General features: G+C 42.4%; 2 protein-coding genes across 7 annotated transcripts; both read left to right on the top strand.

Moving 5' to 3' along the window:
- Window positions 1-531: 531 nt before the first annotated feature.
- Window positions 532-10,627, top strand: LOC121295534 (beta-arrestin-1-like). Of its 2 annotated transcripts, XM_041220276.1 has the most exons (17): window positions 532-768; window positions 2,766-2,809; window positions 3,731-3,761; window positions 4,041-4,101; window positions 4,393-4,437; window positions 4,828-5,024; window positions 5,313-5,372; window positions 5,481-5,548; window positions 5,686-5,821; window positions 6,305-6,389; window positions 6,764-6,836; window positions 7,075-7,212; window positions 7,535-7,618; window positions 7,745-7,768; window positions 7,913-7,962; window positions 8,338-8,347; window positions 9,194-10,627. In XM_041220276.1, exons 2-17 carry the CDS (start codon window positions 2,799-2,801, stop codon window positions 9,285-9,287), a joined length of 1,167 nt encoding a protein of 388 aa, XP_041076210.1. In that variant the 5' UTR covers window positions 532-768; window positions 2,766-2,798; the 3' UTR covers window positions 9,288-10,627. The 2 variants fall into 2 exon arrangements, with proteins under 2 accessions (XP_041076210.1, XP_041076211.1); XM_041220277.1 differs by lacking the exon at window positions 8,338-8,347.
- Window positions 10,628-10,762: 135 nt separating this feature from the next.
- On the top strand, window positions 10,763-20,995 carry rab41 (RAB41, member RAS oncogene family). 5 transcript variants are annotated; one of them, XR_005946938.1, is made up of 8 exons: window positions 10,763-11,041; window positions 12,946-13,004; window positions 13,614-13,667; window positions 14,902-15,007; window positions 15,594-15,705; window positions 16,265-16,358; window positions 17,016-17,109; window positions 18,006-18,072. XR_005946938.1 is itself a non-coding variant. In XM_041220281.1 (8 exons), the coding sequence occupies exons 1-8, from the start codon at window positions 10,966-10,968 to the stop codon at window positions 18,597-18,599; spliced, it is 633 nt and encodes a 210-aa protein (XP_041076215.1). In that variant the 5' UTR covers window positions 10,767-10,965; the 3' UTR covers window positions 18,600-20,995. The 5 variants fall into 5 exon arrangements, 4 of the variants coding, with proteins under 4 accessions (XP_041076215.1, XP_041076213.1, XP_041076214.1 ...); XM_041220281.1 differs by lacking the exons at window positions 14,902-15,007; window positions 17,016-17,109 and adding exons at window positions 14,173-14,278; window positions 18,535-20,995 and having other exon boundaries at window positions 10,767-11,041; XM_041220279.1 differs by lacking the exons at window positions 14,902-15,007; window positions 16,265-16,358 and adding exons at window positions 14,173-14,278; window positions 18,535-20,995 and having other exon boundaries at window positions 10,770-11,041.
- Window positions 20,996-21,914: the final 919 nt, after the last annotated feature.

Genomic DNA, 21,914 nt, shown 5'->3' on the forward strand with positions numbered 1-21,914 from the left:
TATTTACAATTCAAAAGAATAGCTGAGGGGAACCCAGTTTGTGAATATGAATAAATCCAGATTCTCCTTCATTTATATGGGCATTTATGTATTTGCCTTGTTCTGTGCCAATATTAAACATTCAGCACTCTTAATCAGCTAGATGTGTGAATATACTCTGAATCTCCTGTACTTTAATATAGTTCAATATATTCAATATTCCCAATTAAAAAATTGAATCACATTCTGAAATATATTTTATATATGTCCTAAAATAAATCTTCTGTGCAGATGGTGCCCCACACAAATCGTCACCATCAGCAGAGAAGAATTTTTCTCTGGAGCAAATACAGTGCCCCACGCGCCCTCCCCCTCCACATGTACATACAGTGCCCCACCCACCTTCCACCTCCACACACAAATTAGTGCCCCACGGGGTGGGTCCCCCCCTCCCAGTGTACATTTATGTGCCCCACCCACCGTCCCCCTCCACACACAAATACAGAGTCCCACCCGCCGTCCCACTCTACTCCACACACACACAAACTGTCACATGCACACGCTCGCTCGCACACACACCATTCGCTCTAATCCCTGCTATTTTTGAACATGTTGTTGCTAAAAAGCAGACAGCTAATCGAGTAATAGGATTGGAAATAAAAGCAGGGTTAAATCCAGAGGAGGGAGCAGAGGTTGGGTATAAAGGCAGAGCGTGGGAGGGGAAGCATCAAACCAGCCTCACATCGCTGAAGGATTACACAGAAGACAGGAGGAAACTTGCACTCCTAGGTAACATTGTCAGGGTCTGTCTGTCTGTCTGTCTGTATTTATGGGAGGTGTGAAGGGATGGAGAGAGGTAGTCAGCAATTCTCTTTGAAATGATATCACACTCATTATTATTCTATTAATTTAGGTTCATTAATAATAATAATAATAATAATAATAATAATAATAATAATAATAATAATAATAATAATAATAATTTTATTTTCCAATGAGACTCATTGCCTTTCCAATAAGGCAGAGTTTCCCAGCCTGCTCTTTTAAATATTTCGACAGTGATTGCAAGTGTTGTGTAGGAGCCAAATTTAGATTACACAGCAATGCGTTTCAGCTCTAGCAAAAGACCAGCTATTAATGAATGCAGACAATGGGATAGCAATAGAATAGTGTAGGAATAGCTATGGGATGAATAGTCATTGTGTCATAATTCCAAATACAAATACAATGTCGCGCAATCCATTTCAGACAAAGGATTATTCAAACATGTAAACATCTGAGGGACACTAGCTATGATTATTCATTGTGAGATTATTCAGTGTGTATAATGTTAGGATATTAGAGACAGACGAGAACTCTCTACTGCGAATGTGAAAGAAACACCAAACAATCATATTTGATTATAAAGCTGCAAATCTTTGTGGTACACTGGGTTTCGGCTTTCATCCAAAGTGTTTATTTCTAGTAAATAATTAACTCTAATAATTAAAACAAGTGCGACATTTTCAGACAGTATGCTAAACCTGAGTAGCAATAAATATATCCAAGCTTGTGTGGCATTTCTGATAATGGAGTGTTCTTCATCTTGGAATTAGAAGCGCTGAGCCACTTCTGATAATGTTGTGTTCTTCATCTTGGAATTAGAAGCGCTGAGCCACTCTGATAATGGAGTGTTCTTCATCTTGGAATTAGAAGCGCTGAGCCACTCTGATAATGTTGTGTTCTTCATCTTGGAATTAGAAGCGCTGAGCTGCTTGTGTTCTACAGTTAAAAAAAACAAAGGCTCCCATTCTCAACACAGCTGTCTGATAGGAGTGACATCCTTTACTGGAGCTGTCAGGATGCTCTGCAGATGAACTCTCAGTCTATTGAAACGGTGTCATTTCTATACTTACTATGGCCTCTGCAAACCCATATGGGTTTCAATGGAAGAGATATGTGATGATATCTGATTGGGAGTACACTTGCCTATAGAAATCTTAATTTGCAGAGATCAGCGAGGCTAATCCCAGGGCAGAGCATGCTGCTGAGATTAGGCAAAGCTCCGTCCAAATGCTAATCTCAACCACCCAGATTAGCTTCTCCTGATTTAGATGAATATTTAAATATAGTAGCACTGTCAGTCACTGACCATTCCAGCAGTGTGGCGTAAAGGGAAGTGATTGAGATTGAAACCCAATCTACAGTCATGACCCTCCCCTGATTGTCAGCACCTGATTTCTGCAGAGAGCTTCGTTCGAATAATTCAATCATTCGTTTTTGCAGCTCTACTCCAGACTCAAAGTATTTACAGGTACTTTCTTTTATAATCTAATCCGGGGGACCCAGTTCATCTTATTGTATAATCAATTCAAATTCTACCAAGGGCAGGAATAGCAAGAACCAACATCGTGTAACTTCCAAAGGAGCCTTCTTCTTCATTTATTAGGCAATACTAGGCCCTGATTACAAAGCTTGCAGACATATTGGGAAACATGCGTTTCAATGAAGAGTGGGGCAAGACATGAGGAAGTGACATAAAGGACCAATAGGAAAGCCCAGTGGTGTAATTTTTACAGCCATTGGAACAGCATAGTGCACGTTGAGAGACATTTTCTTACAGAGAGTGTAACTTCAGTGGGAAATGCAGTATGCAAGTGCTGGATCAGTGAGCTCCGAGAACTCCCTTCCAATACTGTGAAAGAGTCTGAGAATATATATATATATATATATATATATATATATATATATATATATATATATATATTCACTCACTGCTAACAATACTATATTCTCTTGTTCCACAGAACACACCCAGGCCACAACCCTTAGAAGCAGACATGACTGCAAAGTGAGTATCTTCAAGGCATTTTGTTGCAGATGGAGGTGCTGCTTGATGAAGTGAAGCAGTGGCCTGATTTTGCCACACAAGACCCACGACAGTCCATACACCAAAACATAATGTATCCTAAATGTACTGTTTCTGTACCCTGTCTGGTCAAATTTATTAAGTATATTTTCATTCCACTTAAATTTGAAGTTGAATAAAAACTCTGCTCACTCCCTGATAAACTTCATCTGTAGATCAATACCCTACATCTACATGCTATACTTCATTAACCTTTAAACTCTGTTGCTTTACAAATAGCTATTTTGCAAGCTTGGGTTCCATGCCTCCCTGACATGAGCTTTGCTGTGCTGCAGTCACTGTAATGGACAGGCATCCAAAACACAAACAATCTGCTCATTTTCAGAAGGAGGACTGTAAGGTGGAATAAAAAATGAAATAAATCAACAGCAATGTGATGCCTTGATTGAACTGGCGTCCTACACAGCTAGGTGGGGTGGAGGGGTGATGGGCAATCCATAGGGCCACTCGTTCAGTAATCCCATCTGATGTGCTGCTCATCTCGGATTTCAATTATTTTCATTGCCTAGGAGGATCAGTGTAAGAGGCTAGCTAAATCTCTTTGTTTAAAATAGCGTGCTACTGCTTAAACTATCGCTTTATCCTGGTGGACGACTGTGGGTGTCCTAGACCTCCACCTTTCTGACACCTCCTTCACTTCTACTGTGTGGCAATGCTGATTGACATTATTTCAATTTACATTTTAAAGGCTTAAAACACAAATTAACCACCCGGATCCTGCACAGAGCTGGTATTTCTCATATGAGGAACGGTAGAAGACAGAGAACGAACGGGAGAGCCGATTCTCAGCACATCAGAAATGTCCGAACTCACTCAATAATTGTGCCTGTGTTTCAATTTCAGGGTCTATAAAAAAACCAGCCCCAACACCAAGGTAAGAAAATCTCTTAACTTTTTAACCCTTTCACTGGCAGTGTAGCTCCAGCACAGCAGCATTGTTTTATAAACACACGCTCGCATTTTTATTAAAATCCCAAATTGTGTAAAAATATATTCAAAGATGATAGCATACTATATATAGACACCCTGAAAGACATCCACACTTCACTGCATTCGCTTTCATATCACATCAACAATGGAGAGATTGCCAGGTCAGAAATCTGATTCTGAGATGTCACTGACGCCCCCTCTTTCTCGCTCCCCCCCCCCTCAGCTCACTCTGTACTTGGGAAAGAGAGATTTCGTAGACAATGTGGATTCCGTCGAGGAAGTTGGTAAGTACAATACCCTGTAGGTGTAGATGTAAAAAAAAAATATATATATATATATATATATATATATATATATATATATATATATATATATATATATATATAATATCATCAGCTGGCTTAAGGAGAAAATAGAAATATGAATGCTTATTGCAACATATAATCCTGATATTGAATCTAAAATGAATCCAGGGGATTTCAGATGACAAACAAGTCACAAAAAAAGTGGCGTGGATCGTTCTGTTTCTCCCCATCTTGCTCAGCTGTGTCTTACCTCTTCCTTTTTCTTCACAGATGGGGTTGTGCTGGTGGACCCCGAGTACCTCAAGGACAGGAAAGGTACAGAGCAGAATGGAATCAGGCTTCGCTTTGGACGCTCGACGCAGTGCAGTTGTGGAAGCGCAGTGCAGTGATGACAGTGTTGTAGGGTAGTGGTTGCAGTGATATTTCAGTGTTTCAGTGCAGCGATGTGTGTTATGCAGTGCAATGATGTCAGTGTTACAGTGCAGTGATGTTATCATTACAGGGTAATATCAGTGTGGTAGTGCAGTGATTCCAGTGATTTAAGTGCAATGATTCCAATGTTACAGTGCAATGGTGTCATCATATCAGGTGGTAGTGCAGTTATTCCAGTGCTTCAAATGCAATGATTCCAATGTTACAGTGCAGTGATGTCATCATGACGGTGTAGTGGTGTGAGTCGGGTTGAGCTCTGCTTTCTCTCCACAGTGTACGTGGTGCTGGCCTGTGCGTTCCGCTACGGGAGGGATGACCTGGAAGTGTATGGGCTGTCGTTCAGGAAGGACATCTACCTGCACACTGTGCAGGTGTTCCCACCCACCGGAGAGGAGAAGAAACCCCAAACCCACTTGCAGCAGCAGCTGCTCAAGAAACTGGGCGAGTACGCCTACCCATTCAACATCACGGTAAAAACACTCTCTCCCTCTCCCTCTCCCTTGTCGGCTTTCAATTTCATAACAAACACCCCTCTCTGCCTCTGTCCTGTCCCCTCCATGCCTACCCCTATAACTTCATGATTACAACTGCTCTCTCACTCTGATTCTATTCTCAGTCCCCATCAATCAATATTGAGAGCTGATTCTCAATTCCAGTAATCATAACGGTCCACCCTCCTCTCTCTCTCTCTCTCTCTCTCTCTCTCTCTCTCTCTCTCTCTCTCTCTCTCTCTCTCTCTCTCTCTCTCTGTGTTTCAGATACCAACTAACCTGCCCTGCTCAGTCACCCTGCAGCCCGGCCCTGACGATGTCGGCAAGGTAAGACAGCTGCTAAACCTCTCCTGATACACCGCTGTCACTACCTGCCTAGCAGTGTCTGGGCTGGATCACTTCTGGTAACTCTGTCCCCTGTCTATGTCTCTGCAGTCCTGCGGGGTCGACTTTGAGGTCAAGGCGTTCTGTGCGGAGAACCTGGATGAGAAAATTCACAAAAGGTGCGATGACATTGTAACGGCTCTCAGTTCACTGTGTGAATTTTAGCGGTTCACCCTAGTGCACAAACGCCCCCCCCCCCCCGAATTTTAGGTTTGTTTTATTGCTGGAGTGTCTGCTCTCCCTCCCCCCCTCCCAGGAATTCAGTGCGGCTCATCATTCGGAAGGTGCAGTTCGCTCCCACCAACACAGGGGAGGCCCCGAAGGCAGAGACTGTGAGGCAGTTCATGATGTCAGACAAGCCCCTCCATCTGGAGGCTTCTTTGGACAAGGAGGTAAGGACTGGGTGTCCTACTGTATGTACCATCTGTTACTGGCTCACTGGTGTGAGTCATATTTGTGGATTAATTAGATATATTACTGTAAGAGATTACAACAGTCACTAACAACCTCCATATATCAGACCCAAATAAGGAACATGTCCTTATCAGTGATTTTCCACAAGCTTGCCTTTCCACTGAGTTTAAGGAAACACAGAGACAAATCATAGCAACATGTAAGATAGAAAAACATGATAAAAACACATGACATAGCTGGAGCTGGAACTGCATAACAATACACCAAAACAGCTGGTCTGCAGAGTGCAAATCACACACACATGAGGCGTGGCCAATGAGATTTCATATGACGCCGCTGAGTTCTGAAGTCCAAACGAAGCCCAAGTTTAAAGATTCCAAACGCAACTGGTATTTTAACATTGTGATCAGAAGCAGAGAGCCTGCAGACCTGGTTAACTCTGTGCTTGTGCTTGTCCTCAGATCTACTACCATGGAGAGACCATCCAAGTGAATGTGAAAATCACCAACAACACCAACAAGATTGTCAAGAAAGTCAAAGTGTCAAGTGAGTCAGAAAGGGAGGGGAAAGGGGGGGAGGCAGGACCAGAGTAGCATGGCTGATCATGATTGTTTGATGGAGACTCTTGGTAGAGGAATGGCTTGATGTGATGTAAGAGCCTGTTCTGGAACTCCATGGTCTGACTGTGGAAATGTATTTGAGCTGAACTCGGCTTTGCTGTGGTTCCAGGTAAGCCAGGACTGACAGTACTTTAAGGTTTTGGGTTAGAAGGAGATTTCAGGGTTTCAGGTTAGAGCTTGGTTTGTGAGTAGATGCTGCTGGAAGCATCTGTGTCGAATCCACAATGTGATGGTGCATTGCTACTCCTGAGGGTATGTGCTCTATGCTGCACTGAGTCCTGTCTTGCTGTTTGTTCTCAGTTGATCAGATGACAGATGTCGTGCTGTACTCCCTGGATAAATACTCCAAGACCGTGCTGTCAGAGGAATTTGCGTAAGTCCGAGAAGGGGTACTGCTGTTAAAGAGCTGCCACTAAAGTACATGTTACAGATCATATTGAGGCAAAAAAAAAAACTCCCTACAATCCTTAACCTGCATTAAAGCTTATTCCAATTCCATTTCTTCAGTGGTATATAAGACCCGTTGCCTGGGTTACCAATGACAAGGCCCTTCCCTCTGAAGTAACCGACGGAAGTGTTCATTGTCGCCCCCTGCTGGTTGTGTTTTGCAGTGACAATGTAAGCGCTAACTCCACCTTCACCAAGGTGTACAGCGTCCTGCCCCAGCTCTCCGACAACCGGCAGAAGCGTGGCCTGGCGCTGGATGGCAAGCTGAAGCACCAGGACACCAACCTGGCATCAACCACCTTGTGAGGACCAGGCGATGTCTGACTGTCTCTGACTGTGTGTCACCGCTACCGTTTGTGTGTGTGTGTGTGTGTGTGTGTGTGTCTGTAAGTGTCTCTATAACTGGTGTCCTTTGTCTCTTTATCTGTTTGCACCTGTGTTTGTCCGTCCGTCTATGTGTTTGTCTGTCCTTCTGTCTGACTGCCTAAGTTAATACTCTCCTCGATGTTTCACTCTCTCTCACCACCATCTTCCTTTTTCAACCCCTCTCTCTCGCTCCCTCTTTCTGCCTCGCTTCCACTCTCATCCCCTTGTAATCACTCACTCTCACACTCTCTCTCCCAGGCTGCGGCCCGGAATAGATAAGGAAGTATTGGGAATTCTAGTGTCCTACAAGGTGAAGGTCAACTTGATGGTGTCTCGAGGAGGGTGGGTATCTTAATAAAAAAAGAAAGAATCCAAAATCTACTTTATTATTGTTTTTTTATTTATTTTTTTATTTTACTGAGCTTTATTTGTGTGATTTTTATTTGGATCTTTTGTTATTTTTTGCAGCGTCTTGGGAGATCTCACTGCCAGGTGAATACAGAATCTTTCTTTCTTACTAATACGCTGCAGATAAGGCACTGGAGACTGTGTGCAGCTTGTCTGTCACTTGCCAATGTAGTACATTAGGTGCAGTTTATGTTTCCCAGTCTGGCACTGACTCCTGCTTGTTTTCAGTGATGTTGCCGTGGAGATTCCCTTCACTCTGATGCACCCCAAGCCCAGCGGTGAGTACAGAAGGGTTCTGCTTTTAATTAGGCAATCCACTTAAATAACTTGTACAAGTGCTCAATAAACTCACAAACAACTGAGAGAATGCTCTTACATCTTATTTGTGACATGTGACATGGCTAACATATTATTCTGTGTATTGGTTCTAGTGCTGTAAATATGAACTGGTGTGGGGTTTTTTTGTGTTTTTTTTTACCAATACTGCATGTTTACAAGCTAGTAGCTGTAAGCAAAGCTTTAATAATCGTGCCTCACCCCAGCATAACCTTCGTCTCACTCATTGTCTTCTGCAGCACTACGTCCTGCTGATAATAGGTTCGGTCACTAATCTTCATTCTCTTTCTCTTCCTTTGACCTGTTCCTCTGAGTAGAAAGCGTCAGGTAAGCAACACGTTTTTATACAGAGGGCTACAGATGGAGGGAGTGTTAGGGGATCTGCTCCGATGAGGTAAAGACAGGGGGGTGTAGATTGAGGAAGGGGTTGGGGACTCTGCTACAGTGGAAACAGTATATTATGAGGGAAGGTTGGGGCTACAGTACAGAGAAAGAGATACTCTCTAATCGTCATTCACTTTGTTGACAGTAAAATGTCCTGTATGTTACTGTACAAGGACTCTTCACTAACTTTTTTTTTTTTTTTTGTGCTTGATGTTATTTTAACCTTGTCCACTAGGGACAGCAACCTCTCGTTGAGACTAATCTGGTCTTCCCTCACACTAACCGCACCTTGGGTTAGTTTGTCAAGTTAGTGCCATCTTCTTGCACAGCACATTCCAAACAGATCTCCACAGAAGTTGTCGCTGATTGGCCGACGCTTAGGATCCAGCTTTGCAGTTCTGCGCTGCTGTGCAAAACACGTCATCTCTCCTTGATCTTACTTACTGAGATTGCATTCACACAACCCAGAGGATTTTTTTTTTTACAGCAGTTTCTGTAAGCGTCTGATTCTGGCCCTACTACTTCCTTTTGTATAGAATTCTGCCTACAGAGTTCTCAGAAAAGTCTCATATAATATATAATAGATACAATGGAGAACTATGTGCTATCTCCAGAACCTATAGTCAGACCAGGAGAGGTGTCATCTTCATCGCCCTCTGCTGGTGCAAGGCCACATAGCCAGCCATAGACAAAGAGCAGAGGTGCTGTTCTCTTCTGTTCTGTTCACATTGCATCCTGGGAGGAAGTGGCGTGCTAAGGGTGTGTTCCTGTGTTCTTTGTGACATGCAGCCAGGAAGACATTGTGATCGAGGAGTTTGCTCGTCAAAATCTGCACGGAGAGAAGGATGACGAAGAGGAGAAAGAGGAGAAAGAGGAGGCCTAAGCAGCAAGGCCTGTCAGAACCAGGCCAGACGGGTGGACATACAAAAAGACAGACAGACAGATGGACACTCCTGGACCGACCACACCAGCTTTTCGGCACAAATTAAAAAGTGTTCCGAACATGCAAACAATGCTCAGTTACTAAATAATAAAGATATATTCCAGGTACAGATCACCTTCCTTGTTTATTGGCAGTATGGTTTATTCCAATGAGATTTTGACATAGCTTGTATTGCCTAGTGTCAATTAATGCAGTGTCCCCCCTGGCTTGGAGAAGCTCAGAGCAGTGTGGTCAAAAGGAATCTGTGGACAATGGAACAAGGAGGTCTGCAAAGGGTTGTCTGTTCACCCTTCGGTATCCAGCCCACGTAGTTCGTTTTCAGAGTGTAGCCATTTCTGGTTTTGTGTAATGTTCAGTAATATAGGAGGAGCTTGCATAGTGAAAACACAACACCAGTGAAGCTAAACAAAGCAATTTAAATGCAATACATAGAACAGAAGAAATTCCGTTCTGAATCAGCAAAATTGTCATGTAAAAGCTTATGTATTTTAACAAGGGACAAACTTCCATATACAAGCACCCTCTCACTCCTCAATGTTATACATTGCACCTTTTCTTTAAACCCCACATAAACACACATATCCAACCCCTAGTTAATTACAGACTCAATTTCTGAGGATCAGAATACAGCTGGCAGCACATTTCTGCATGGAAGTCTAGCTGCTTCAGTGCAGAGTGAATGCTCCCCTGCATTTTGAATGAGGGTTCATTCATTGTGGAGTTGTAATTAGAATGTGCCTCAGTCTTTTATGTTCATGCAATTCATTTTGGAAGAGAAAGCTTTATTTGGTTCGTGTGTGAATGTGGAGAACTGCGGAGACGAATAAAACTGTTAGAACTCTTAATACGAACTTGGTGTGATTTTTGAAAAAAACAAAACATTGCTTTAACATTCCCCAGTATATTGCAGTAACATGACAGTAACATATAAAAATGAGGGAAGTTTAGGGAGGTTTTGACCTCCAGGTCGTTCTCATGGGAGAGTGTACTCAATAGGAACAGTGGGTTACAGCGCAGTAGGGAAGCTCAGACACTGCTCCAAACACGTCTTCACTTTCTGCCTTGATCAGTTTATAAAGTTTTAACAAATAACATTAGAATACAAATATGTTTTACTTTTCAAAGTGCTAGTTGCAGTGGGGGGTGGAGCGGGGACTACAGTTCAGGTTAAACTAGTCAGTTTGATGGGTGGCACTGCAGTAATACGCCACCATTGCCTAAAATGCACAGCTTCTGCTCTTGCAACTCACAACAGCAAGATAACGCCGACCTGTTCAGCTTGTATTTATATATGAATACCTTGTTCGAGTCTCTGGTGCCAGTGACATCACCCGGCCGCTCCCCACTCTCTCCCAGCCCAGGCTCACGGTGACGTCACGCCCTCACCACACTGCCCACACGTCTTGTTGGTGGAAGTGACGCGCATGCGTCCGGAGCTGTCATCCCTATTTTTCATCTCTTGGTTTTGCTCTCCTTTCCCGGTTCGGCTCGGCTTGGGTTTCGGCCCTGGTTCTGCCCTGTCTCTGGTTTGGTTCGCCCTGCTTCTAGTGTCGCCCATCCCTCCCCGCTGTACGGCGCTGACTCGTTCACACAGACCGCTGTTCAGAGACAAGGAAAGATGTCCACCACCGGAGGCGGAGAGTTCGGTAACCCGCTGCGGAAATTCAAGCTCGTTTTCCTGGGCGAGCAGAGCGGTGAGTACCGGGGATCGAGAGTTAGAGGGCAGAGTCTGCAGAAACGTGCATCAGTTACCGATTCGGGGACCTTTACGAAGACGGCGAGACAGAGAGAATCTGGGGCCTGAAGAAGGTTGTGGAGAGCGGAGTGATATCGGGGAGAGAGTCGGGGTTTTCTGGCCCGGTAAAATAATAAAATAAAGCGATGTCTTGTTCTTGTTGTGAGGAGAGAGGGTGGGGATTGTGATTCCCAGCTGATTCGGACCGGGAGAGGCGTTGCATGACAGAGATACAGACTCGGGGATTGGGGTTTGGCTAGTCGGGGTATAGAGAGTCTCGCATGCGTGATAATCCATTGCTTTAAGATCAATAATTAAAATTCTAACAGTGATCTCCATAACCCAAATCAAATGTCTTAGCTGTGATGCAGCCCATTTTGGGTGTGACCGGGGATCATAACAAAACACAAAACGGAAAGGTGATTATTGTAAATTACAAATTCGGAAAATGCCCAGACGTTGTTGTTTAATTTTATTTTGCCTGAAATAATAAAACGAGTTATCTGCGCTCTCAAAAAAAAACAAAAAAACAGTTTGTGTATATAAAATTAAAAAATATTCCCAAACAGGTTCGCAGTAACAATAATGCCACTATCACTAGTATTAATACAATGGTCTGTAATACATATAATAATAGTTTTATAGGAATATAGATGTAATACGCCTGTGATTTCTCCAGGTTTTGGGGCGGCTGTCCGCTAAACTAAAGCAGACGTCAAAGGCCCAGTCAGGCCCCCTTTCCGTTCATAAGTAGAAGATACCCCCCCCCCCCCCCCCCCCCCCCCCCCCATATAACGACGCATAGTGGACAGCAGCAGGGATCCAACGCCCTTGACTGCCAGCTTCTGAAATCAGCACCACAGGGATATATTTCACAGACTCCAGGGCCGAACAGTGGAGACGAAAGCAGAGTGATATAAGATCATCTTTACTGGATTAGATACCAGCTTCCGACCTGATGTGGAATTTGTATATATATATATATATATATATATATAATATATAAATATATATATTATTAAGATAAAAGCAAAATACTAATAGCATAGTGTATTTTAATGTGCAGGGTTCGGTTTTTATTTTAGTAGAAAGCAGTTATGTAAACCTTAATTGACACAAAAAAATATATATTCTGCCTTTTCTTTACCCTGGTTAAAAAAAAAATGTATTTTTGTATAGTTGAGAAACAAGCAGTTGTCAAAGCCTAACGCCAGATTGAACCCAGTTCTTGTCGGGGATCCTTTAGATTAAAAGGGGACCCCATATAAACACCAGCATTCTTCCCCAAAATAATTGTATAAATGTGATTCTGGGTTTCAAGTCAAATTGCCAGTGTTGCTTGTGTGCAAAGTATACAGACCCCAAAGCTACACTGAAAGGTCCTTGTTGCTGGTCTCGTTGTACAAAGACCTCTCCAGTTTTTTACACCACTGTGTAACAATTACAGTACACCTACAGCTCTGTTAAACACTCCTACATCTCTGCTTCAATAAAATCACTAAGCTCAAGTTTGTAACTTCCACTTACCTGCATAGTGGGGTATCCGTGAACTAGTCCACACATACAAGTATATGCAACAGCCAATACTAGAATTTAGATGTTTTGTGAGATGATTCAGTCATGTGAAGTTTTGGCATCATGTAATGCGTCTGTATTTTTTAACCGTTCTTTCATATTTGTGGATCACAGTTGTATTGATTCTTAACATAAAACGGAGTAAACCGGTATTTCAGTTCCAGTGCATTATTATTTGCTTGATTTGTAGTCTCTTTGCTGGGACTGTGCTGTAACCACTGGGCTCCACAAGCCCTATTAATCAGTGGTGAGGCTTTTTGCTGACTGTCTGTTTGTGTCTCGTTGCAGTGGGGAAGACCTCCCTCATCACCAGATTCATGTACGACAGCTTTGACAATACCTACCAGGTAAGACACTAGCACAGTCAAACTAGCTAATGCATGTTGATTAATGACCATTTTACATGCAGTCTGAGCAAATGAACAATAAAGCTCACATACTGCAGAAAATAGCTGATAAAATGAACCTTTTATAGGTTTTTTTTTTTTTTTTTTAGTGATTTTTAAGATAACGTGACTGAAGCTATCATGGTATTGTGTTACATTAAATCTGTCTCCTCACAGGGGGAAAAATCTTCAAAACTGTAAAAGCTCCATGATAGATCCTAGAACCTGAGAGCAGGCATGACTCTGCTGTTCATGTACAGATGGGTCAATCTGATCATCTCTTATCCCTCTGTTTAGTCTACTCATTGAAAAGGCATTGAGGGATGTGTTGTGCATTGAATTCACAATATAAATTTTACTAAAAGGCTGAATTGTGAAGCTATGCTGCTAACTTGACAGGAGAGCTGATGTGCTGTGAATGCTCTCACAGTGCAGAGCTGGTCTGTGCCTGTCTTGTTGAGTGAGTGACAGTGAGTGTGCTTGTATTGTATTTACTGTTCACACTGTGTCTGTTCTGTCACCTACCGTTTGTAAATTAACTTTTTTTTTTTCTCCCCCCCCCCCCCCAAGGCAACCATCGGAATAGATTTCCTGTCAAAAACAATGTATTTAGAGGATCGTACGGTAAGTACCTCGCTGCGGCTCTCAAGGTGGTGCTGGTAAAAAATGTAATTAATAAAAAGCCCCCATAAAATAGTATGTGGTAAAAAAAACCTACAGGGGTTAGGGAAAGAGCAAGTCAGATGTTCCAGGAAAGATCGGAATAGAAATGCGTGTGTGTGTCCGTCTGCTGATTTTCATGCAGTATATCACCCTAACATACAGTATATCACACTAACATACAGTATATCGCATTGTAACATACAGTATATTACACTGTAACATACCGTATGACCAGATTTTCAGACATTCGAACTCATCAGAAGCTCTATCATTGGTTTGTTAATTTACCTCACTTTGTTTTGTTGACCTATTAATTTTATTTTGCGTTTCAACACTTCCTTTGCTCAGTTTTATTTGGTTTTATTTTTATTTTTTTAATGTAGGCTTTGCCTTCATGTTCATTTTTCCATTATGTTTACTTTTGGCTGGCCCTTTCCCTCCCCCCCAACCCCCCGGGTCCGCACAGATCCGGCTGCAGCTCTGGGACACGGCCGGACAGGAGCGATTCCGCAGTCTCATTCCCAGCTATATCCGCGACTCTGCCGCGGCCGTCGTGGTGTACGACATCACAAGTAAGGACCCAGTCAGCCAGCGAACCAGCAAGCGAGCGATCGAGCTGGCGTGCAGGGTTAGAGAGACAGGGGCCAGAGCTGCTTCAGGCTTGGAAATGCACTTTTCTCTTGCACATCTGCACCTGGTTTTAACAGCTTGATTGTGCAGCTTGGCAACCTTAACCACCCTTACAAACAAATCTCCTAATACACTATGATATAGGTCAAGAGCATGCTGTAGTAATCTTGAAGGATTTCTAAGCACTTGTATTAGTACACAGTAATGGCTGCAGGTTGATATCAGCTCAAGAAGAATGTCATTTGGAAATTGTATTTGACTATTCTAATGGTACTAGTAAGTTTAATGTAATGGCTGTAAGTAACCCTAAGGTAAGGTAGTCCAAGATTAGTGCTAATCGGGGTTTGTGAAATAACGATTCTGAGTGTATTCCAGTGCAGTTCTTAACAAACTGCAGTCATTACTCTGTGTTACAGGAAGCGTCCTGATTTAGATGGCTAAACTTCAACCCTTGGAAGTCCCATCCAGGCAGCAGCGCTTTCATTCTGTCTCTCCCCTCCTCCTCTTCCTTTCCTCTTTTCATCTCTCTCTCCCCCTGTCTCTCTCTGCCTCCTGCACCCCGCAGGTTCGACTCCAGCTGTGGGACACGGCGGGTCAGGAGCGTTTCCGCAGCCTCATTCCCAGCTACATCCGCGACTCCACCATCGCGGTTGTGGTCTATGACATCACCAGTGAGTACTGCCACTGTCAGTCCGCTTCTATCCGAGGGGTCCGATCATGCGCTCGAGCAATAGGAAGCAATGGACTGCAGCCTGTTTGCCAGGATAATAATAGAAGTGAAAGCGGTCAGGGTTGACGTGAGCACTGATCTTGAGGGCAGCTCTGGGTAAAGGCAGTGACTGGGTGTTGACACACGCTGTCGTCTTTTTTTCTAGTCTTTCCTTTTCCTTGTACTGTATCTTATCTGGGGAAATCTTTGTCCTAGCCACAAATACTTGCAACAATAACCTCTGAAGACAACACAAAGGGTGATGGCACAGGCTGGCAGAACTCAGTGCTGTATAGTTACAGAGCCCTTTCAATACCCAGCCTTATATTAACGGAGGGTTCATTGCAGGGCTTGGCAGATTTAGGACAGGACATTGCAGAAAGACATTTGTAGGGGTTGTGTTCAATATTACATTCTGAACTGGTAATACAAAGCCTGCAAAGCATTATTTCAAAATGTGTGTATATATGTTGCAAATGTATTCTTATACTGACTCAGTGGAGGAGGCAAATGAGCATAAGGCTTGTTTTTATTGACATCTCTTCCAGACCTAAACTCCTTTCAACAAACCTCCAAGTGGATCGATGATGTCAGAACAGAGAGAGGAAGTGATGTCATTATTATGCTGGTCGGGAACAAAACAGACCTGGCTGATAAAAGGTAAAGAGCACGTGCTCAGGGGCTGTTTGAGCAGGGTGCTCATGAGTGAACTAAACTGGGTGCATTAGTACCTTGTATCTGCTGTTGAGACACTGAAGCCATTGACTTCTTTGAGCGGGCATCATAACAAAATAGTAGAACAAAAATCTGAAAAAAACACTATTAATGAGAATTATAACTGCACTGCAATGAAAACTACTAGAGCCAGTGAAAGAGGGGGTTTTAAAACATGATCAAGCATGCTTGAAACATTCCTACCCTGGGAACCCAGGTCTCTCCAACACCCCGCTGACCAGCCTGCACACCTGAGCTGCTGTCTTCACAGTCCTGCCCCGACCCATTCCTGCTTTTGAATTGTTTTACATTTTATTTTCATTATTATTATTATTATTATTATTATTATTATTATTATTATTATTATTATTATTATTTAACTTCACTCTGCATTGTTATATTTCTTTGTTGGACTTTGTCATTCCTATCATGATTATTATTTTGTATTATGATTTTGCTGCTGTTTGCCCCTTCCTGCTCCTCCTCCTCCTCACTGTTGCTGTAGACAGGTCTCTATAGAGGCAGCTGAGCGGAAGTCCTGCGAGCTCAATGTGATGTACATAGAGACCAGCGCCAAGGCAGGCTATAACGTCAAGCAGGTGGGTCACAAACACAAGGGTCCCCCCACAGCTGAGTGCTGCAGCTTAATGAGTCCCTACTGAGGTCGAAACTTCTTTAGCACTTTCAGTCAAATTTCAAATCTGGTTCAGGAGAGATGCATCAAAAATGTGCCTAACTCGTAAGTAAGCAAATCATGCTTTAGCCAGAAAAGCTGGATTCCTCAATGCATTTTACAACTTTTTCATGTGTTTTTTTTCAAAATGCACATTTCTAACAAATACAGCTTTGTGTGTCTTGGGTTAAAAAAATAAAAGATGTATTTGATGCAGGGTTGGGGTCAGTTCCCTTTTTTTCAATTCCAATGCCATTAAAATCAATTCTAATTCCTGTCTCCTTTTTAATCAGTTCCAGATCCAAGTCTTTCAAATTAATTCCTTTTGAAGGATTTGGAATTGATTTAAAGGTAAGGGGAATTGGAATCGATTTTAAAAGAATTGGAAATGGAATTGAAAAAAATAGATTGACCCCAATCCTGGTTTGACAAGCATCCCCTATTTTTTTCTTTTCTGTGAGCAAGTTGGTTTTAGTCTTTTATGAACTGAACTCTCTCTCTCTCTCTCTGTGTTTCTGGTTCTTTGTCCGTCTGCCTGCCTGCCTGCCTCTCTTCTATGTGACTCTGTCCTTTGCTGGACCAGACAAATCACCACAGAAGAGGGGGAGCAGAGAGCTAAGGAGCTGAGTGTCATGTTCATTGAGACCAGCGCAAAGACTGGCTACAATGTCAAACAGGTAGAGATTGAGAACTCCTCTGCCCAATCCAGCCCTCTCCCTCTCCCTGTGCCTGTCTCCCTCACTGTCCTCCTCATCCTCTCCTTCCTTCCCTAAACCTATCTGCATGTGCAGTGAGTGTTGAAAGTTTTAAATGTGTATTGTATTTCATGGAAAAAAAAAAGTGAAACTGTTTATCTGGCTATGTTTATAGCTATGACCATAAGCATTACATCGCCAAAGGGAATTATCGAAAATGAAACCTGTTGAATAACGTTACCTTAACATATTGAATTACATACTGCTTTGTAGTTTTCCGTATTCTTAACGAAAAGCTGGAAAAGTAACATGAAATCCTGTACTACTATTATGGCTTCCAGGAGACTTGCAATATCATTTTGTAGTTTCTTTGATTACGTGATGTTAAATAAAAGATCGAAATTATGTTTATATAGCTTTTTTAATTTAATTGTCTCAAGCCTAAAATTGGAGGTAATGCAAAACTTTTGGCGACAGCTCTGCTTAGTCTGGTGCATTTGAATGTAGTGCTTATGGTTTGAGTCAGACAGCATGTTGCAGGGTAGGTGCAAAGTGAGCTACCCTCCTGAGCCCCAGTGTCACCGACCCAAAGCCCTTCCATGCTATTCAATCGTGGGCTCCTCTCAAGCAGAGACATACTGTCACTTGAGGTGCTGTGGGTTTATTGATGTGGGCTACTGTCTGCCAAGTACTACACCAGACAACCAAACTCCTTTCCTTTCTGGTCAAAACCAGGTTGAGAGGAGGCTTCCAGAGTTGACAGGTTAGTCCAGTAACACACAGTGCAGCACGTGAGTGAGGACAGCTCTTATTAAACCCCAGGGGTTCTCTTGAGCGATGCATTCACCATGTTGGATTTTTATTTTTTTTCCCCTAAGTTGTTCCGTCGTGTGGCCGCTGCCCTGCCTGGGATGGACAGCACACCTGAGAAAAGCAAAGAGGACAGTATCCTTCAGAGAGTGTGGTGGGGAGTGACCTTAAAATACAGCTAGCTTTCCACCAAAGACACTTTGAAACATTGGCTTTAAAAAGTGTGAACAGCATGGAGAAATTGGTCAGCCATGACATTCCCTCGTCTTTCACAGCTGTTGAATGTGGCCCTATACAGAGGTGTTGCTCAGTGGACTGATAGGTGGGGGTGAGGCTACAGTAGTGAGAGTGCAGTCAGTCAGTCCTCGCTCCTGTGATGCACAGAAATTCAGACGGGGCCCGGTGTACAGCACAGGTAGTCCATCATTCATAGATGTGCAGTATTGTCAGTCAGTAAACTGTAGTAAACATGTCATCCTCGCTGGATGGGTCAGGCAGTGCACAGGAGGGTTATAATGTGCATTTCGGTTTTAGCGCTCCACGTTGTATGTGTGTCGATGTGTGTATGCTGTGTGTATCCTTAACTATGCATCTCAGTGATCGATATCAAACTGGAGAAGCCACCTGAACAGCCAGTCTCTGAGACCAGCTGCTCCTGCTAATCCCACCCCCCTTTTTCAACAGCTCTTCTCCCATTGGCCATTTACACCATGTCAGACGCCATTGGCTAGAGAACCTGCTTCCAGACGGCTCAGTGACTATCCGGAGTAACCGTGTGGATGTGCTTTTACATTTAAACTTGCATCTAAATTTTAAAAACTAAACCACCAGATAAGTTAAATGCTGAAAAGTTCAAATCTCATCTGTTACAACTGCATGGCGTATTTAGGATTGCAGACTGAGATAGCTTCTCCCACCTCTCTTCAGTTCTTGCACTTTTTTTTTTTTTTTTTTTTTAGTTTTTTGGAGCAAAAATGGTGCCGTTACACCCTTATCATTGTTGAATTATAATAATAAAAAAAAAATTCTAAAAAAAAAAAAAGCGTGTATGTTTGAGAGGCCACTGCTGCTGTAGAAGTAAATCTTTTTTTTGTGTGTGTGTGTGGTTGTTTGTGCAAAGCAGCTTCTTTGTCAAAGGGCAGTGCCCCTGGCTGTAGCATTAGAATGCACTGGGCTCTTCTCTGTTTGCTGTCATTCTTAGTTTTCCAGTATTGGGATTGAACTCATTTTCTCTTTTAAATGTCTCTAGCTGGCTGTGAGCTGCTGCTGTACAACCGTGCTTGCATGGACAGTTTAAATGCATGATGTTTTTTAAAGTCGAGATTCACCGGCAGTGGCAAACAGTTTTTCCCAGTCAAAGCTGAAAAGGTGCCGGAGGCGTTTAAAAAGACAATAAAATTCTGCACTCATGAGGAGCACTTCTAACGTAAAGGGGAACGAAATGTAAACTCAATTAAAAAATAGGGTAAATAATGTTAAAAAGTATTGAAATGCTAATACCGGTTTACCATTAGTTATTAAGATGCCAACAATTGTGTTCCAGATTCAGATTGTATTTACATTCTATTACCCTCAGCTAGCTGCCAGTTTAAACCTAATTGGGCATGTCTGAGAAAAGCCATCATCACAGATGGGGTTTGCAATCTATATTCTTATTGATATTACTGTATGAGTTATTAAATGTGTTAGTTACCTATTAATCCACTTTTAACAATGCAATCTTAACTCATAGGTGGATGTAATTATACGTTTGAATGCCTTGTACCATCATGAAGAGTTCATCTAATAGGCTTTTAGTAAAAAAACAATGAACATTACAAAGAATAAAATGGACATGTTGCTGTATTAGAATGATATTAAACAAGCAGGACTGGGTGTATTCATTTAGATTGTTTTGTCTTGTGATGGGCAGCCTAATCAAGCTGTACATGGATTCATTGCTGCTGATTTAAAGTAAGCCTTGTCATCTCACATAATGGAGAGGCAGCTGTACAGTAAACCTGGGAGTGTTGCTGTGTGGTTTTATCAGGAGGACAAGAAGCAAAATCTGGAGAAAGCATCTCCCAAAAATCCCTTCAAATAATAAGGCATGGTGTATCCTGATGAGCTTTTAAATCTTTAATAAGGCTTGAGTACCGCGGTTAAATAACCCATAGTTAAACACAATCTGAAGGTTGAACGGACCCCTGTTGTGCAGTGCAGCTGTCTTGTTCAACAGAATAATGTTGTCTAGGGAGTGCGCTCACTTATTTCTCCTGCAGTAGGCAGGCGTTTGCACTCCGAGGCCTTGCGCTTTAAGAACATGGTTTTATTGAGAACATAAGAGGGCTTGAGTTCCTGATACCAACTGATTGAACAGGAACACAAATGCTGTGCTTATGCCTAAAATAGGTGCTGGTTTGCTAATCATAGTAGTAGTAGTAGTAGTAGTATTGTTACAAATATTATTTATTTGGTTTTTAATACTTGACTGTTTTGTATTATTTGCTTGACGAAAATGAAGGTAGAGAGGTGGAGTTGAACACAGGGGGTATGTGTGCCTGGCCTAGGCAGTGTTTGTGGGAACGCTGTGCCTGGCCCGGGAAGTGTCGCTTCTCTCTCGGCTCTTGTGCTTGAATGCAGTCCTTTCTTTTCCTCACTTATCTGTGTTATACAGCAGGCACCGCCTCTGTTGTGTACCAGTGTGTAGTTAGACACCTCCTCACTCGGTATGATCTGTCTTCGCTGTAGTTTGTTCGTTAGATCCCTGGTCTGTATACTTTGCTTTTTAAAAAAAGAAAAAAATATATAGACAAATATTGAATTATTATTATTATTATTATTTTATTATTATTATTATTATTACATATTAAATAGCTCTATCTAAACTGGTCACTATTACTACTTGTCACTGACTGAATGTTCAGCTGTGTACTATCAGGGGTGTCTGTCCATTTTACATTTTGAACATGCTGTCTAGTCTTTAGCGAAGTTTCTGTGAATAATGTACTATTATCTGCTGTACAAAAAAAAACACCTAAGTGTATCACACGAAATAAAGTTAAGAGATTTCACCAAACAACTGTGTTTTTTCTGCTTGATTTGACATTTTGTATTCCTGTGATGGTGTGCAGATTCTTCGGAAGATGTATGTGACCTTTGCTCTTTCATTAGTAAGTACTACAGGGAGGTGTGTTTGTCCTGAATAGAAGCACACTTCAGACTGTTCCACGTAAAAACAGCAGTTAATTGTTAAGATTACGGAAGCACCAGCCAACCGAGCTCCCGACAAGCCTCTACCAAAGTGTATGGAATGAGCCTGTTTTTGCAAAAGTATGCCACAGCGGTGGTGCTACTTTTTTGTCCTGTCCTTGGTGCCTGCGTTACATGTCTGATTTAATTAATGTGATTCTATTAGCTCCGTTTTGTTGTATCTGCGACTTAAATAATTAACGTAAAACCTACAAGTGTGTTCTAGAAGGTGGGACTTCTCGCCAATCCAGGTTGATGGAAACACACACGGAAAATAGTTAACCCTTTCCGTGGTACTATCACAACCACGTGTCCAAATTGCTCTAAAACAAACAAAAAAAAAAACCTACTTCTCATGTGTCGCTGGTTCCGATACGATAGAACGCAGAACCCCACTTTCTTCTTCGGGTCACTTTCCATCCCTTCTCCCCAGGCTCCGGGCTTGCTCACTCCTTCTCTACTGGTAGACTCACACAGATGGCTCAGGGCTCAGTGAAAGTGCCTGTTGACTGGGATTTTTCCCGGTTCCGCGTACAGTGCGAGTATCAAGAAGGCTGGATCAATAAATACAGTAAATCAGGCATGGAGGTTTGGATCGACTTGCCTCCCCTGGCATCGGCTCATCACGACCGGAGCCAGAACCAAGTGAAAATTCACAAGATCAGAGTAAGCCAAGTATAATAAATATTTGTAATATTTAAGTTATATTTCTTAAGAATACTGTACCAGATCAGTGCTATTAATAT

This window comes from Polyodon spathula, chromosome 20 (assembly GCF_017654505.1).
Source record: "Polyodon spathula isolate WHYD16114869_AA chromosome 20, ASM1765450v1, whole genome shotgun sequence".
NCBI lineage: Eukaryota > Metazoa > Chordata > Actinopteri > Acipenseriformes > Polyodontidae > Polyodon > Polyodon spathula.

Excerpts from the sequence above, each read along its gene's own strand:
- LOC121295534 (XM_041220276.1), top strand. Across the intron at positions 4,102-4,392 it reads GGATTCCGTCGAGGAAGTTG|ATGGGGTTGTGCTGGTGGAC; the intron begins GTAAGTACAATA and ends TTTTCTTCACAG. Across the intron at positions 5,822-6,304 it reads AGGCTTCTTTGGACAAGGAG|ATCTACTACCATGGAGAGAC; the intron begins GTAAGGACTGGG and ends GCTTGTCCTCAG.
- rab41 (XM_041220281.1), top strand. The coding sequence starts at position 10,966 with ATGTCCACCACCGGAGGCGGAGAGTTCGGTAACCCGCTGCGGAAATTC. Across the intron at positions 16,359-18,005 it reads CAGGCTATAACGTCAAGCAG|TTGTTCCGTCGTGTGGCCGC; the intron begins GTGGGTCACAAA and ends TTTTCCCCTAAG. Across the intron at positions 18,073-18,534 it reads TGAGAAAAGCAAAGAGGACA|TGATCGATATCAAACTGGAG; the intron begins GTATCCTTCAGA and ends TATGCATCTCAG.